The 16,712-nt window shown below is 50.8% G+C and overlaps 1 protein-coding gene across 1 annotated transcript; it reads left to right on the forward strand.

Annotated features, from left to right (window-relative positions):
- Positions 1 to 202: 202 nt before the first annotated feature.
- Positions 203 to 15,620, forward strand: rem2 (RAS (RAD and GEM)-like GTP binding 2). Its single transcript, XM_003978707.3, has 5 exons — positions 203 to 782; positions 2,005 to 2,347; positions 3,567 to 3,640; positions 9,664 to 9,841; positions 14,450 to 15,620. The coding sequence occupies exons 1-5, from the start codon at positions 771 to 773 to the stop codon at positions 14,776 to 14,778; spliced, it is 936 nt and encodes a 311-aa protein (XP_003978756.2). The 5' UTR covers positions 203 to 770; the 3' UTR covers positions 14,779 to 15,620.
- Positions 15,621 to 16,712: the final 1,092 nt, after the last annotated feature.

Below are 16,712 nucleotides of genomic sequence, written 5' to 3' on the forward strand. Positions count from 1 at the left end.
CAAGTGATGAAAGGAATCCAGAAGAACCGTGTTTGAATATTACCCAACACGGGCAACCATTAAAATCGCCGATGTTGTTTTGTAGGATTCGTGTCGTGCCAACGGTCTCTCTGTCTCCCTCTGGTGGACAATTTATATCACAGCGACAGAACCGACGGTTTAACCTGACCGGAAAGCACCGGAGGAAATCCCAACCAATCTGACAAAGACACCAGCATCAGGGACCGTGGACCGGGCTGATATTTACTCTGCATAGGAAGGAACTTAAGATCTCGCCATCTTCACCTCCGACCCAACGCAAACCGCTCAGGAGGATCAGTCAGTCAAGGACGCGCCTTGAAGACGGCGGGGCGGAGAGAGAGAGAGAGGGAGAAAGAGAGAGCGAGAGAGAGAGAGAGAGGCAGGTATTAAGTCGAGGTGGGGAGGACAGCGCACTCTACACCGGCCGTTGGGACACCGGGAGGCGATGTCTCACATTTCCCATCCATAAAACAACTCGGCTCTTCTTGCAAACTGAGACGCAGGTGTAGCCAGCTCTCATGCGCCGCACCTTCCCTCCCCAGTCACCAAAGAGGATCTTTTCAAGCGCCGGAGCGGAAAGAGCAGCATCACAATGACCCAAATGTGGCGCGTCCCCGTAGTGCGACGCCGTCTCCCGCCGCTGCTGTGAACGCGGTGCCGGCTCCGCGCCGCGCACAGATGACTTGAAACCGGGAAGGAGAGGATCCTCGAGCACTTGTTCCACATAGACAAGACTTTCACTGATAACCATGGCTGACCAGGTAAGGCGACGCGCGTTCTCCACTCCGTGCGCTCTGCACAATAGCTTAGGTTTCACGCACGCAGGTGGACCAGGCACGCCCTCTGGATCGTAGTACACTCGTTGTTACACTTTGGCGTCTTCATTTGAGGCATATGTGCGGGGACAGAAATGCAAACAGTTTACACCTTGGCGCTCTGGGTGCTCCTCAAAGACGCTGAATTACGCGCTGTGTGTGTTGCGTTTTCTGCCATGTGCGTGATGGTTCGCGGATGCTTTTGTTGGATTTCTGCGGCCAGGGTCCTAAAGGTGGTCGATCGTGTCTTCTTCCCTGTAGGTTATCTCATAAATATCCATGATTAGGGTCTAACGGAGCCACTAAGCACACGTGAGCGTGCACCGGTGAGTCTGCAGCTACGGCAGCAGTCAGTGAACAGCGGGACGCTAAAACACTACTGTAATATTCATTTTATTTCCTGCGCTCTTGTTGTGCCCCACTTTCAGCAGCCTGGTGAGAAAAGATTAACCCCCGACATCCTGGCTCAGCCCGCGTCCACCCTCTCCTCTTGGTGCATGTGCGCGGCCCCCCCGAGCGCCGCAGACAACGAAAGGCCATGCTTAATTGATTAGGTCGTTCAATCAACCAGATTAGGCGACCGGGATGAAGAGGCGTTAGTGACGTGCGTGTGTGTATGTGTGTGTGATACAGCCACACCTTCAGAAGTTTCTGGAGATGAATGAGGCTCTTCTGTGCACGTGATGCAGATGTCACCCAGGTTTTCTGTCATTGTTGGAGGAAGAAACTCTTTAGATGAAGAGTAATCTCTAAGGTCTGCAGTCCGTTTACATCTACCTCCTGGCTCTGACCACACGTGCTGCTTATTACTGTTCCTTCCAACAATTTCCACTCTCAGCTCTTGCCTTTCCTCCACCCATCCCTCCATCCATCCCTCCACCCATCCCTCCATCCATCCATCCCTCCACCCACCCACCCATACATCTCTCCTTGACCCGTATCTGCTGCACGTCTGCATCTTCATCAGTATCCCTCACTCACACGTCCACCGATGTCTCACCTCAGCTGTTCACACCTACCACCTCGCTACACACAGTGGAAGCCCCCCCCCCACCCCCTCCCCCAATTATCCAGCGATAACATTTACCAAAATAGCCCGACCTCTTAACCTCTTTTAAAGTGACACGTGCTGCCGTATTTACGCACCTCTTTCCTTCTGTCGTTCCAGTACAGTATGTTTCTGAACACGGCGGCGCCTCTCCGCCGAGGAAGCACGCCGCTGCCGGTCAAGCACCAGCTGCGGAGGGAGGAGGCCATATCTGAGGACTGTGACTGGATCCCGGGCTTGGAGGAGCCGGCCGCCTTGCCTGTCACGGACACAGCGGTGCCTCGGGACGAGTCTTTCGGGCAGTCGGCAGCTGCCCAGTCGTCCTTCGGCCACGGCCACGGCAGCGGGGCGCTGAGGATAGTTCTGCTGGGACAGAACGGCGTGGGAAAGTCGTCGCTAGCCTTATCTCTGGCGGGCCAGTCGGACAGATCCCTCTCCATAGACTCAGAGACGCAAGCGTGTGGTAAAGAGCTGACGGGGCCGGGGGAGATGTTCTCAAACTGCACGTTCACCTGTACTGAAGCTGTTTTTAAAGTTGGACATAGAACTGTTCTGGCCAGGAGTTCATTACAGATTGATATGATCTTCAGGCCAGGCTGGTGTCAGGTGATGGGGGGGTAAGAACCCCAACCATCCCAGCCATCCCAGAGACAGGACATCACATCCTCAGCTGCTTTATTTTAGGCTGAACTTGGTGTTTATTGGTATTACAAAGATGTATTTTGACAGTATAGACTGTGTTGGGTGGCACGCTAATGGTCTAGCCATCTGTACATCCACATCAGTGCCTGGTTGGATGTATGGAGCAGCTGAACCTCTCAACATAATGGTCCTCCTTCGGAAATCCTAACGATTCAATCCTGCATAAAGCCCAGATTCACGTCATCCACTATTAATTAGTGCATGTAGCATGTCTGGATTCATGCATCATACATGGATAGAAAAGCTTTTCCGCCCAAGAAGCTACTTGTCATCCTTATCTGTAATTTAAGCAATATGCTCAATAATTCAGAGGACGACGCGCTGAAATCACACAGGAAGAAAATCATCAACACATCCAGGATTTCTGACGGCGTTGAACAGATGTTTCTGATCTAGCGAGATCGCACCTCACCGATCAATATGTGTTAGTGAGGAGTTAACGATGGCGCAGTGCGGCGACGGCACGTCTGTAAAAGACAGACGGACATCAGGGGTCGCCGTCACGTTTGGGTTGTATTGATGAGCCGGGGTTATTTCTGCATTCTTTGGGTGCTTTTTAAAGTCTTTATCTGAAAAATCCAAGTGATTAGCGACGCTGAACCCTGCAGTTAACTTGTATACAAACTCCCCTATAATTTAAAAAAATATCCAAATTATAGCTACCAACCGAGCCTTAAAATGTTTAGTAGGGAGAAGCAATTTTAAGACACAGCCGTTAGAAAAGGAGCAAACATCCTTATTTTTCTTCAGGGATTAAAATAAAGCATCTTATTAAAGGTTTTGTCTGAGAGAATTCAGTACTACAAATAAATCAATCTATAAATGGGATTTAAAGTTTAAACCATAGACGGTCGCCCCATTTTGCTGTATTTAAGATACTGAGGAGTGTTCCGATTGGCAAACTCACCCTTCATATTTGACTTCACGGCTCTTTTCTGCAGACGTGTTTTGACCGCGCCGGTATTTCTCTGTTTCTGCAGGCGAGGGGTACGAGAGCACGGTGACGGTGGACGACGAGGACAGCAAACTCATCGTTTTTGACAACTGGAAACAGGTGAGTGAGCTTCCTGCCCTCCTGGGGACTCTGTGCTGATTTGCGTGCTTCTTATTTGCTGTGAATTCATGGCTTGGACTCAAATTGGAGCGATATTTTGAGCTCCGAATGAGCCGGTGGCGCTTCGTGGGAGGGTGAAGACCTGAGCGGCATCAGGTGGCCTGCAGAGAGCTTGTTAAAGAACTCGGGAAGGAGCCAAACGTGGGCCGTCGCTCCCGCCTGTCAGTCAGAACCATCCATCAAACGTGGGTCTGCTGTTTTTCCGCATCGGTACCAGTCGGGGTCAGGGTGAAGTCTGCTGAGGAATCAGGTTGGAGTTTGGGTTGTGATGACGCATTAATTGGCCCCGGCCGTGCATATTGGGCGTGATGCATCTTCTCGGATGTCCGCTCTCTTCAGGGGCGCCGCCCTTAAGGTTGAATTATTCACATTCAGCGCCGAGGATCTCCGCCGTCATCGTTCCCTCGCTTTCTCCCAAAAGCTCTCTAAATTTTCCTGTCGTGACCGCCGCTTCTCCTGCCTCCGTCTCCACTGGGCCGTGATTTAATCTCACCGAGAGTTAATTATATTTGGGATTCTGTGCGTGTTAATAGGAGGCTGGGGCAAACAGACGCCGGCCAGTGGGAAGCCTGGAACAACTCCAGGGTCGTCGACAGTGGGGGTGGGGATGGGGGAGGGGGCGAACAAACAGAATAACAAATCTCCCACAGATGCCCACTTATTTTTCATGCTTGAAATTGTTCTCACACAGGTGAACCACCAGCAGATTATCGATACTTTTAAACATTTTGGACCAAAAATAGGACTTTCAGGGGCGCCACCGTGTCGGGCCTGGCCCCGAGCTGACGATTCCCAGCATCAAAAGTCTATCCCGAGAGGGATGGCTCCCGGACTTGGCTGCGAGTGTTCTCCACAGGGCGCTCTAACCTACACACGTTACCATAGCAACCTGAAAAGACACACACACGCTCGCATCCAGTCATGCAGGAAACGCTGGCAGGTCAGTCAGCATCTGCCTCTGCAGGCTGCGGGTGTCCGTGCGCTCACCCCTGCGCCGTTCGGACCAAGCGGAAACCCGCCAAGGAGGAGGAAAAGCTTCAAGCTCCGCGGGCTCGCGGCTGACTGGCGTGCTGAGGCCAAGAGCGGCGTTTTACCTCCCGCTGCGGTGCCCAATAACCTGGCCGACACACAGGCTGACCTACTGTGCCGACAGATGTGCACGTACGTGCGCAGGCCGAGTCCAGCTTTGTCACATGTGTAAAACAGCGTGGAGAGCCCCCCCCCCCCCCGTGAACGCTGTTGAAGTCATGTGGTTGGACGCTTTAAATAAATCATCCCGCTGCTTGAAATAGAAACACACTTGGCCTTGACCGAGAGAGCCGGCGCTGTCCTTCGCCTCCAGATTGACATTGGTTGTGTAACGTCTCTGCTCAGCAGCCAAGTGCGTACGGAGACAAACGGGCGGGAAATCGAGGTCGCCGGAGAATTTGAGGTTGAAATATTTATTGAAGGCGGGCTGAAATGTAGGCCACGGGATATGGAGGAGCGCAGCAGGACAGACTGGAATGTTGATTGTGTTAAATCAAGTTAGAGGGGAAAAAGAGTCCAGGATGTAATTTGGACGGAGACAACTGTGGCTTGGCTACGTTCTCTTACTCAATTAGGAGGAAAGAAAAGCCAGTTTATGAGAGGCAGAATGAGCTCTGCCGTTTCGGTCTCTGGGTATTTTCGTCTTTCCTGTATCGCCGCAGTCTTCCGAGACCTGTTATGGAGTTTTTCTGAGCCCTCGCTCTGATCCTTATCAGCTCTTCTCGCTTAACCGCCTGTTTGCTTTAGTCCCCGCTGGGAGTCGTTTCGGTTGGTGGGGAACGGGAAACTCGGAATCGCCGCGCTCGCGTCCGCTGGACCGCGTTTCTAGGTCGGCTCGTCCTTTGTTTCCGGTAAAGATCTGCAAGGATGCAGCTGCAGATGTTCCAGGCTCAGGAGGTGGAGCGGGTGTCTCCAGGCCCCCGTAGACAGATCGAATCAGACGCAGAAGAGCTGCAGGGATTCCCTTTTTACCAGCCTGGGTCGTCTCATCGGCCCGAAGCGTCTGTGATAACAGAGAACTCCAGCGATGATGAATTAAGCTAAACTCTTTAAACTAGATGGTGCCTCCACAGAGAGGTTAAAGGTCACCAGGGGAACGTTGTCACGACTGCTCGGGGATTCGAAAATGGACATTTTAAGCGTTGAAGCTTGTCCGGCCCTCGCATTAAAAGTGTAATCCAGTAGGGAGCGTCTCCAGTTATGTTATTGTGATATCAGCTGCACTCTGGGATGATGTCATCACCGCCCGTACACAAACGGGCCAGATGGCCCCTCTAATATATTTTTTGAGCAGCTCTTTTCTTTTTCCTCTGCGCAGCGAAAAACAAACCGACTAAGCACTAAGCTTCATCATCCTATTATCAGATTTTGACTTAGCTGCCAGAGCAAAGTGCCTTTTGTCTCCAATGTGCTCGTCTTCTGCGCCTTCCCTTCTCCTTCCCTCTCTATTTATTCACCCACCTGCACATTGATTTGGACTCGGAAAGGTAGAAAGAAGGACCGGGAGGCTCATTTATGGATTCATCCTCGGGGCGGGGGCGTGGCCGACCCGCCGGACAATAAGCTGCTTTGCTAATGTATCTTATGCGGAGCGAACGGACAGACGCTGAGAAGTTTTCAAACAAAAGGGGGGGTGAACATGTTCGTACATGCCTACACATGCACGCTCACGCGCGTCCGTGCACCTGGTTTGTGAATCGGGCCAGATGCTGTTGCCTGCTTTTCACAACTGGATGGAACAACAGGTCACCGAGCCACAGCGTGTTATGCAAATCGCATCTGTTAAGTGATTCATTCTCCTGGGCATAAATGGATGCTGCTGGAAGTTGGAGTGTGTGTGTGTGTGTGTTTGGTTTTGTTTTTCATGCGTGTGTTGCCGTATGTGCTGCAGCGCGTGAAACACACAGAAATTCACATCAGTTCCAGTTCGCCGAGGGGTGACTTGCTGTTCTGCAACTACAACTCAAACCATTTTAGGCGCCCTCTCCCACCCCCCCACCCACCTTCCCACCCGCTAGCGTGGTAGATAATTTTAGTTTTCAAGCAAACATGTTTTCCTGGACGTCGTCCTCTTATCTACATTTGCAGCCAATTTGACTGCTGGAGCAGAAAGACCCGTTTAACTGTCCTGTCAGCTTTTCCTCTGTTTAAACAATGTCCATGCTGCCGAATGATTGTTCCATCGGGTTGGTGTTTAAACAGCGAGCGGCCGCCGTCTGATCAATAATCAGCGGATGGAGAATCTAAGAAATGCAACAGCTGAAGGGGGAAGCTGTGGGAGTGACTTACATTATAAGTAATTATATATGCGGTAATAACGGCAGCCATTCTAATTCTGAGCAGGCGGCAGGTTGTCGTGACTCATTTTCTATTGCCATAGGAGCAATGAGGCGGTATTGAAAGAATATTCCCCTCTCTCCCAGTCTCACCAGTTCATTTAGCCAATTTGTCCTGCTCTTTTAGTAGTCCACTGACCCCGTCTGCACCGCTATAATCAGTCCATTTACCCTCGCTGTACCACCATAACCAGTGCAAACAGTCGCCGAACCCACCGTCACCAGCAGGCTTATCTTCTGTGGAGCTGCAGCCATTTACCTCCATTAGAACCAGTCCATTTAGCAGCTCCGGCCCCGTGCAGCTCGTCTATTTACACTCAAGTCCTCGCAGACCTTCCCGTTTGTTCACTGTAAATGCACAAAATGTTCCTCTTAAAGTAATTCTTGAAGGAATGAAAGGATGTGTAATAACAGAGATAAAAGGCATGAATCATGTTTACACGTGCAAAAAAGAAGCCTTGATAAGAGGAAAAAAAAACTTGTGGGTCTCATGAGTTATCTCATCTATTAAGTGAACCCTATTCTTGCCTTTGCTCTTCTGGGTCCATTTACCAGCAGAATTGAGAAGCTGACCGTCTGGAAACTGCCCCCAATCTGCCATTCAATTAATTTGAAAGGGGTTAGGTATGAGGCCGGGGAGCTGATCGGGGCTCTTGTCTCCCACAAAGCAATTTCCATCATGTCTTTGTGGACTGGAAGCAGCCTGCTGCATTACTGGAGAAGATTTTAGGATTTGGAAGCATCACCAACTAGAGAGAAAAAAACAAAAAAAACAGCGTCTGCGGGATTTTGTGGCTGTGAGCGGATCCGAATTAATTAAGGGAGTCCGTGAGACCTGCTCCTGAGTGGAGTTTGTGCACGATTACTGTGTGTATTTTCTTCTGCTGTGTCTGGAGGGGGAAGGTGATGGCAGATGGCTGGTTCTCCATGAACAGCTACAAGCTGCCTAATCTGGGGAGGGAGGAAGAGCTTTGGCACCTTGCTGCACGGCTCAGCCTCTGTGTGACCGATGCTGTAGCTACTCAGTTACACTTTGCTTCCTCCAGCTCTCCATCACCTCCTCATCGATGTCCACTCGCTCAGAATCATCCCTCTAGTCCCCTGTTCTCCCTCCTCATTCCTAAATCAGACACTGACAGGTGGCGGAGCCGCCTTTTCTCGCCAATCCTCCCCCCCACCCCCCCTTTCCGGGCTTGTAGTCAAACCGAGGGAGCGCCAACGGGGCTCCCCGTGAATTTCCTTTTGCGGGGTCTGATCCAATACTACATGGCCCTGGGAGACGGCGTGAATTTTTCAAGTGTCTGAACGTCTCTGGAAGGCAGGAATTTGCCTCCGGGGCTGTCAGAAAGGGGCCACGGCGGAACAACGGGCTCTTCTACTGATTCAGTCACACGTGTTTACGGCTTCTGGACCTCATTTCCACTTGAAGGACGGATTGATTGTGTTGGCGGCCCGGCGGGTCAGCCTGCTGCCAGGGTTTGGAATGCTATGAAAATATAAGATTCCTCTGGTTCGGCCGTAGCTTTCGTTTTAACCCCCTCCGATCCCGCGGTGCCGTTTAATCCAAAGGAACATAAAAAGTTGAAATGTGATGGCGGATTAAGTCAATCCAAACGACATGTTGCATTACCTGCGATGTCCTGCCGATTACATTTCAAATCCCGGTGCCATCAAATCACTTCTGATCACGCAACATCACGTCAGTCCAGAAAGCTCTCCTGGGTTTCCATGACCTCTGGGATGGCTTCTACCCCCCCGACAGCCTGAAGGGGAACGGACAACCATTAACGGAAGATAAATAAATGCAGTTTAGACAAAGTCGCCACTGTTTTGACGACTTTCCGCTTTTTTTAATGCATATTTTAGCTGTCAAATCGCCTCTCGCGGGCATTTTGTGTTGGAATTTTTTGGCTCCGTGTGTCCTGATAAGCTGCCATGACTGGTGAGATCATATCTGAATACGGTGCGACGCCTCGGCCAGATGACTGCAGGCTTCATTTCCAAAACCTGGATTGCATTTTAAACTGCGGGGAGTTGCTGCATCTACTCGCTCCCCGGATTAGCAGCGCATTGGCCTTTAGTTAAGAGATGAGCTGCGGTTTGTTACAACTAATTACTCTGACAAATGAATATGTGCGAGGGACGGGAGCGCTCGCCGGCTGTTTTCATTAATATTTAACTCATGTTACCTTGTCCTGACCTGTTTTTATGCCTCCAACCCCCCTCCAGTCGATCGTAAGCACAGATGACAGAATGAGGCAGAGAGAGAGCGGCGAGGACGGTTTAATGGGGCCTCGGTGACGGGGAGCCCCGATGGGACGTTGGTGGTCACTGCTAGAAGGGTCCAGACAGGGTTCACACGGTTCCTGGGATATTGGGAAAAGCGTATTATCAGCTGTCCGGAAATGGACAAGCGGCGTCGCGACAACAGGAATTAAAGTGAAAATGAATGAAAACAACATTATTGTCACTCTGGAGACGCTGGTACGCGTCGTGTCTTCCTGACATTCAACGCCGCTCCAGCTGTCACTTGATCTGTCCTGTTGGGGATGAACCTGCTGCTGACGGGATGTTTTATTCATGTGTTTTGTACCTCAGGACCTGTCCACGCTGCAGTGCGACGTGTGCGTCCTCGTCTTCTCGGTGACCGACAGACGGAGCTTCCATCGCACCGCCCAGCTCCGCCTCCTCCTCAGGGAGTCCCAGCCACACACGCCAATCATCCTGGTGGGGAACAAGAGCGACCTCGTCCGGTCCCGGGAAATCAGCAGCGAGGGTACGTCGAGGGCGGGACGCCGTCGGTCCGGGTTTCTCTCCCGTCGTTTCCTTTCAGTTTCCAGATCACCACCTTGACCAGGAACTGCTAAAACGCGTCCAGGGTTGCCTGTTTTCAGGGCACGATGAGCACATCAGCCACGTTAGCAGCGGCGTTCCTGACCGATGGAAAAGCTCGGTGCAGAGAAGGGAATCGTGCCCCTGCTACACTGAATTATGACTAAAGCAGAAACAGCTGGAGTTGAATCCAGTCTCAGTTTGGTTATTAAAACATTACAAAGCAGAAAGATTCGTAGCTCCGCCAGACTGTGAATGTGCCACGCGGGAAAGCACATTTTCCAGTTAAAAAGGCCGGAATTCCCATGTTTGCCCTCTTTTAACAGTGAAATCTGTTCCTGTTGTGTGATTCTACACAAACTGCCTCTTTGCTCTGCTGGACAAAGTGTTTATTAATACAAACCAATAGCAACCAGCAGCAAATTGGCCATTAAAAGGGTTAGAAAAGATCAAATTAAATGGCTCCTGCTCCTGATCCTTCTCCGTCTTGACATCATCTCTAAATGATCAAATCTTTCTGTAATTATCTCCAAATATCCAGAGACCACTGGCAGATTTCTATGAACTACGAGGAGAAAGTCTGATCCTCTATTACTGTTGTGTGGGCGTGGGAGTGCACACAGTCCGCGGGAGCAATTTACAACGATGTTTACAACCAAATTAGAGCAGATGTCATATTTTTGGGACACTTATGGGCAGAAAAAAACTGAGATTATCAAAGAACAACAGTTTTTCATCAAACTGGCGAAGAGAGAAAAACAAAGGGAGGAGAAGCACAAACACTGTAGAGGGGAGGGGGGGGGGGGACACAGGTGAACCACATGAGGGTACCCGCAATCCAAGGAAACAGGACAGATGGGAATCAGGAAAACACTGCAAATAGAACCAAGATTCCTCCATCGTGTCCACCGTTTTGTCCTCACGTTCATGTTTTCCTCTTGTAACCAGCTCAAGTCGGATCGCGTGTTCCCTCGCGTCTTTGTGGGTGTTGTCTTTGGATGAGGGAAGACAACGACGCGTCTACCTGCTGCCTGCTGGGGACAGGCCTGTCAATCACCCCCCCACACACACACACACGGGTAGCGCGGTGTGACTGACAGCCCTGCGGCGAGGACCTTCTGCGCGTTATTATCGCAGGAGAAACATTTTGAATGCTAAGCATTCTGAAAACAAGCTAATCGAAGCGCAGTTCATCTGGGCGTTTGATTGGGATTGAAGATCGGGACATTTGATCCCTGCGGTTTCTCTCAGCATCTGATCGAGCGCGTGTGCTCCTGTGTCCGTGTTAGCTAAGGCCGGACCTTCCTGTCTAATCTCGTCGCAGAATTAGGGCCGTAAACGTTGGGACGAAGCAAGCGGGTTCTTCAATTTCTGACATTTCTAGACACAGAAATCTTCCCTCTTCGCGGGGTTTGAGGTGTGAGGACGTCCCACGAGTCCATTGTTTGTGTTTGCACACACGCTGGTGACTTGAGCACCACCAGCGTGTGTGCAGGAACAAGACAACAAGCCTACCTAAAATGTGACAGAACTATTCAGTCATATTTGAACACCCTCTGCACATTCATGGGTTTTAAAGTAGATATTTCATTCCACTGAGCAGGATGATGGCGTTATCAGCCCCCTCTTTGCCCCCCTCCTGGGGCTTCCATACATCCTCGCTGTGTCTTTGAGGCTTTTCTTTGGGTACCTCGGTGTCCTGCCATTAGGTTGATTAAAGACTTGCTGAACTGCACAGAGGGAACAGGGAAGGGACAAATGAATTTCATTGTGTGGAAATTCATGCTGCCCCACCGGGTCTTCCCTTGATTGGACGGGTGCTGCTGATTGTGTGGAGGAGGAAGCGGTAATCTAGGGCTCCTGTACGTGTATTAGTGGGATCCATGTTAGAACAACCGCAAATTGGTATCAAGCGTTGAGGTGGGTGCCCGTGCCCACCGCGTGACCCCGGTGATTGAAGTCAAATCGCATTTAATTTGCATTGCTTTGCAAGTTAACCCGAGGCAGTGTAAAAATGTGTGCACGTCGCCGTCCGCGCGCTGCCGTCGACTTGATTACGGCTCGGCGGCATGACGGCAAAACTGGAAGGTGGGGAGGGGGAAAAAAAGCAAAGGTGGAGCGGCGAGGAATGAATAACGAGGGACGGCTGCACTCAGCACATTCTGTGTTCGTAGAGAGGCAGAGCGCAGGAGCTGTGATGCGCTCAGCGATATGGAAATACCCCAACTCGGCTCCCCGGGCGACTGACAAGGATGTTCTTGTGTCCTCGCAGGACAGACCGCATGTATTCTTGCTGATATGTGAGCCTGACAGAGGAATCTGACTGTCTTGCTAGCTAACGTCTGAAAGAAGCAGCGGCCTGAGAAAGCTGGAGTCATAAAGTCTATTTATGGAGGATGCGCTGACATTTTTACTCGCCCATCTCTCACCTTCCTGTCCCTCGCTTACATCGTCTTCCCCACAGACGGACCATGTTAGGATAAATATGTTAACGCTGCGGACATATTTATCAGTTCGCCAGTATTGCTCTGCTCTGACCCCACTCCCTTTTATCTTGATTCATGTCCTCTTTGGCGACATGTGACGAGTCAGCAAATCTTATTCCCGCCCGTCTCCATCTTTTCTACCTCCCTCCATCTTTCACGTGCATTTCCAGCATCTTCACCTTCCTCCGCTGACCCGTTCCTTCCCCGTTAGCCCGCGTTAGTGCTTTGATTAACATCCACATTCCTCCTTGTGACAGAGCCGCTATCAAAAAGCAGCAAGCCGGGTCAGTCGTTTGAACGCGGGGCCGTTTCGCCTCTAAAACAAAGGCAAATAAATCAAGCTGAGACCCAAACGGGGGCTATTAATTATCAGCTCTGCCTGCCGGTTCACAGCGGGCGAGAGCATCTGGGGCTCCCTCGTGAGGATGTCTCTCTGCAGGTAGCCCAGCTGGAGGGGGGCGCTCCTCTGGGAAGCTACAGTTCATTTATTTTCTCACGCAAGACAGGACAGCGGAACCGAGCACCAACAATGGTGAGGAGATGAGTCAGGACAGTTCTGTTGGCAGCAATCGGGTCATCCTACCGTTGGAAACTATCGTCCAGTAGCTGTAAAACCCTTTGAAAAAGGCAAATTAAAGCACGGTTGAATGTGGATGAACAGTTCGTCACTAAAAAGTGACAGACTGGTTTCTACGAGCGGTTGTAAAACCAGCTGAACTCCAGCCATCACGACTCTGTTCTCTCCAAAACCGGCTGGAACTGGAACCGGAGGCTTTGGTGCTCCGGGTGTCTTCCGTGTTCCTGGCATCCGTTCCTCTGGCTTACACCACCTTTGTCAATATCTGAATCAATGCCCGGCGCCGTGGGCCGAGGGAAGAGCGTGCACGACGAAAATCGACAACCAGAGCCGTCTCCTCGTCTCCTCCCTCCTCGTCCATCCTGTCCACTCACTTCCTGCAACCTTCTCTCACGCTTTTCCTCTCAAGTCTGTCACACCGGCCCTCTAGAATTTCATTTCCCAAACACTCCCGTAACTCTGAGTTCAATCCAATCAGATGTGGGGATTAAGATAATTCCTTGTTGATCTGGATTGGGATTATTGTCCCCCACCCCCACCCCCTAGTCCAGTCTCACCCCACCTACATTAGGTGGGTCAACAACAGCTGCTCTGTGTTGGGATTCTCACTACCGGATCAGATGTGTTTAAAAGCCTCGTCACACATTCAGCGGCTCATATTAATCCGCGGAGTCGCTCTATAAACTCCCAAACCGGCCACTTTGCTGCGACCGCATCGGAATAATCGCTCGGTTCGCGCGTTTTCCTGAGGTGGAACAGTTTTAATCGATCGCTCCGATGACCTCATCTCTCATTTTTTAAACGTTCCACACGCAAAACACCAAAAAAAGTTCTGCGGCTACAACAAATTGCAACGGGAGCTTTAAAAGCCTGCCCGGTGTGCAGCTGCCCACCGGCTCGCAGATGGTTTTCCCTGAGCGGCGCAGCAGCGACGGAGGGAGCAAATAGCATTTCATGTCAGCGGAGCCCATTTGGTGCAGAATGATCATATCTGTCAGCCCTCCTTATCGTCCAGCCTCGTTTGGCCAGGAACAGACAGGCGCTTGTAGCGATGATACGGAGCCTTGTCAACAACGCGTTTAGTCACCTGTCTTTATCTGACAGCGTCACGTTGAGATAAACAGGGGGGGTTTTCTCCTCATTTCAGCTGCAGCAGAGAGATTTGAGGGTGCCAGGCTCAGGAAGTGGAAACATTAATCCCATCAGTGTCACTGTTCCTGCTTATTCATTTGAAGAAGAGTTTAAAAGATAAATGTCAGCATGAGGTTGGTTGTGTAATACAAGTGCAACGTCTTACTTAACGCTTGTTATTCAATTTTAGAAGCCGGCGAAGACCACGATTTCTACTTGCAGGTCGTGATTCTTAAAACCAAGTATTGGAACCATATGGGCAGATATGTGTGTGTGTGTGTATTTACCAGTCAACATGTCGTTCCGTGAGTGGAGCCAGAGGTTACTGGTGTCCTGACGCTCCCGTTTCTCTCACCAGAGGCTCAGTCCAGCGCCATGATGTTCGACTGCCTCTACATGGAGCTGTCAGCCTCCCTGGATCACGGCACCAATGAGCTGCTGGAGGCCGCGGTTCGGACGGCAAGGGGCGACTCCGTGGGTCCGGGTTGGACTGACGGCGACCCGGGGGCGGGCCGCAGGGAGAGCCTGACCAGTCGGGCCAAGCGTTTCCTGGCCGGTCTGGTGCCGCGCTCGTATGGTCGAGACCGCGACCGCGATCGGGGACGCTACCGGGAGATGAGTCGCCATCGGGGGAGCAAGATCCTACGGCAAAAGTCCCGTTCCTGCCATGACCTCAGTGCACTGTGATACACATGGAGAATCGTGATCCCACATACACACACGGAGAGAACGTTGGTGCTCGCCACAGTCAAATCAACATTCCCATGACTGGTGGTCATTGAGGGGGGCGGGGCCTGCTAAAACACCTACGTAGCACGCACTGATGATATTTAGACTAATAGCAACCTCATGTATCCCTGTTGTAACCTGTTTTATAGCATGCAGAGTAGATGCTCTACGACGTGACCCTGTCGGTTTTACAGCTACGTGATGTGGGACTGACTGTACCTCAGTGGCCAGTAGCTAATGCACAATCTAGCAATGCCGTCTTCAAGGCAAGACCCTTTATTTGTAGAGAGGGAGAGACGCTCCGTCGGCACTTTTTCCAGCCACTTTCCTCACACTGTCCACCTTTTCTGTTGTGCACCGGTTTAAAGACGCGTCCGTCTGCCCCACCAATGGCGCCTGCCTTCTTCGTACGATGATGATACCCATCAACGCCCAAGCCATACTTTTGCTGACTGCTTCTGGAGCGATCAGCACAAACAACCCTTTATGGTGGAATGTGACATAAATGGAGAGGAGAGCTCGGAGGAATAATGGAAGGAAGGACAGGAGAGGTCCAAAGCACAGGAGGAGGAATAAGAAAACCTTATTTACCTGTTTTTATTTTTATGGTTCCACCCGCTGGCACCAGGATGTGTGTTAGGACTGACTTCACGGGCGGCCCAAAAGAGAACGTTCTGGAAACGTTGGACTGGCTCGTCATGCCCCTGCGGCGCCACCGAAACACGCTCCCCCGTTCGTCACCGTCCACTAAGCACTGTCATCTTTCCGGAGAGAATAAATTAATTTTTGTTTGACATTCTGATTTGGTGTCCTGGCCTGTTTTCTCCTAACAGCTTTATGAAACCGTTGTCTCGTTTCGAAATGGCGCGACGGGTCTCGGGATGACTCACAGGTCCACTTCAGGCTGGAAGACGGCCACTCCATTCGTGCCCACAACAAACAGGATACGGCGACGCCACAATCTCTTAGGGTGGGAATAGATTCCAGTGCTTGAGTGATGCAAAATGTGTATTCAGAAATGGAAATATATTCAGAGATAGTTATCAAGAGGGGAATTAAAGTCAGCACAGTGATCGCTCTGCTCCCTCAGCAGCAGTTCTGTGGTGGAGTTCACCTTCTGCGAGGTTTTTGTTCAAACAGATTTTCCTGCACCTCACAGCATCCTCCCAACCCCCCTCCTGGCTTTGCAGGGCAACGCCGAGAATTCTTCATCTTAATCAGAGCAGAAACATATCAAACAGATGATGAAATCGGCCTCCGACGCCGCCGCCGCCGCTCGCTTTTATCGACCCGGCTCTGAGGCTGAGTGTCAGCGCTCGCTGCTTTCGGGGCCTCCGAGCAGCCCAAAAGCAAACGAAAAGGACACCGATTCTACTTCTCCATGTCGTTATGTGTTAATAAAAAGTCATTTTAGCTAATTGACCAGGCCTCACGTGTATCACTCTGTTTGCGTGGCCGTGCTGTAGGAACCGGAGACGTGACCTGAATGATAAAGCGGGTCCGGACGGGTCTGCTGACAGACCCTTGCGCATCCCTCATTCCTCTCCTTTCCAGAATGCCCCCCAGTCTCTGTAACCTGCTGCCTCTAATGATCACTAATATTTCTGCTCCCAATCATTCTTTTCTTTTTTCATTACAATTGAAAAAAGCTTTTAAAAAAACATGAGCCTTGCAGGCGACTTCCAGCAGTGATTTATCGTGAAAGATGTTCGGAGCCAAATTGTCTTTACGCGGGCTGTATATTCCTCATCAGTCCATTATTTGTACAAATATATAGAAATTCAGCTAATTTATTAAGGCGTTACTACAGATCAGTGAACAGGACTTTTCAAGTGATGATACTAGAAAAACATAATCTACCGTACGATGCCCTTCCAGATTGAAATGGATGA

Source organism: Takifugu rubripes, chromosome 22, assembly GCF_901000725.2.
Source record: "Takifugu rubripes chromosome 22, fTakRub1.2, whole genome shotgun sequence".
Taxonomy (NCBI): Eukaryota; Metazoa; Chordata; class Actinopteri; order Tetraodontiformes; family Tetraodontidae; genus Takifugu; species Takifugu rubripes.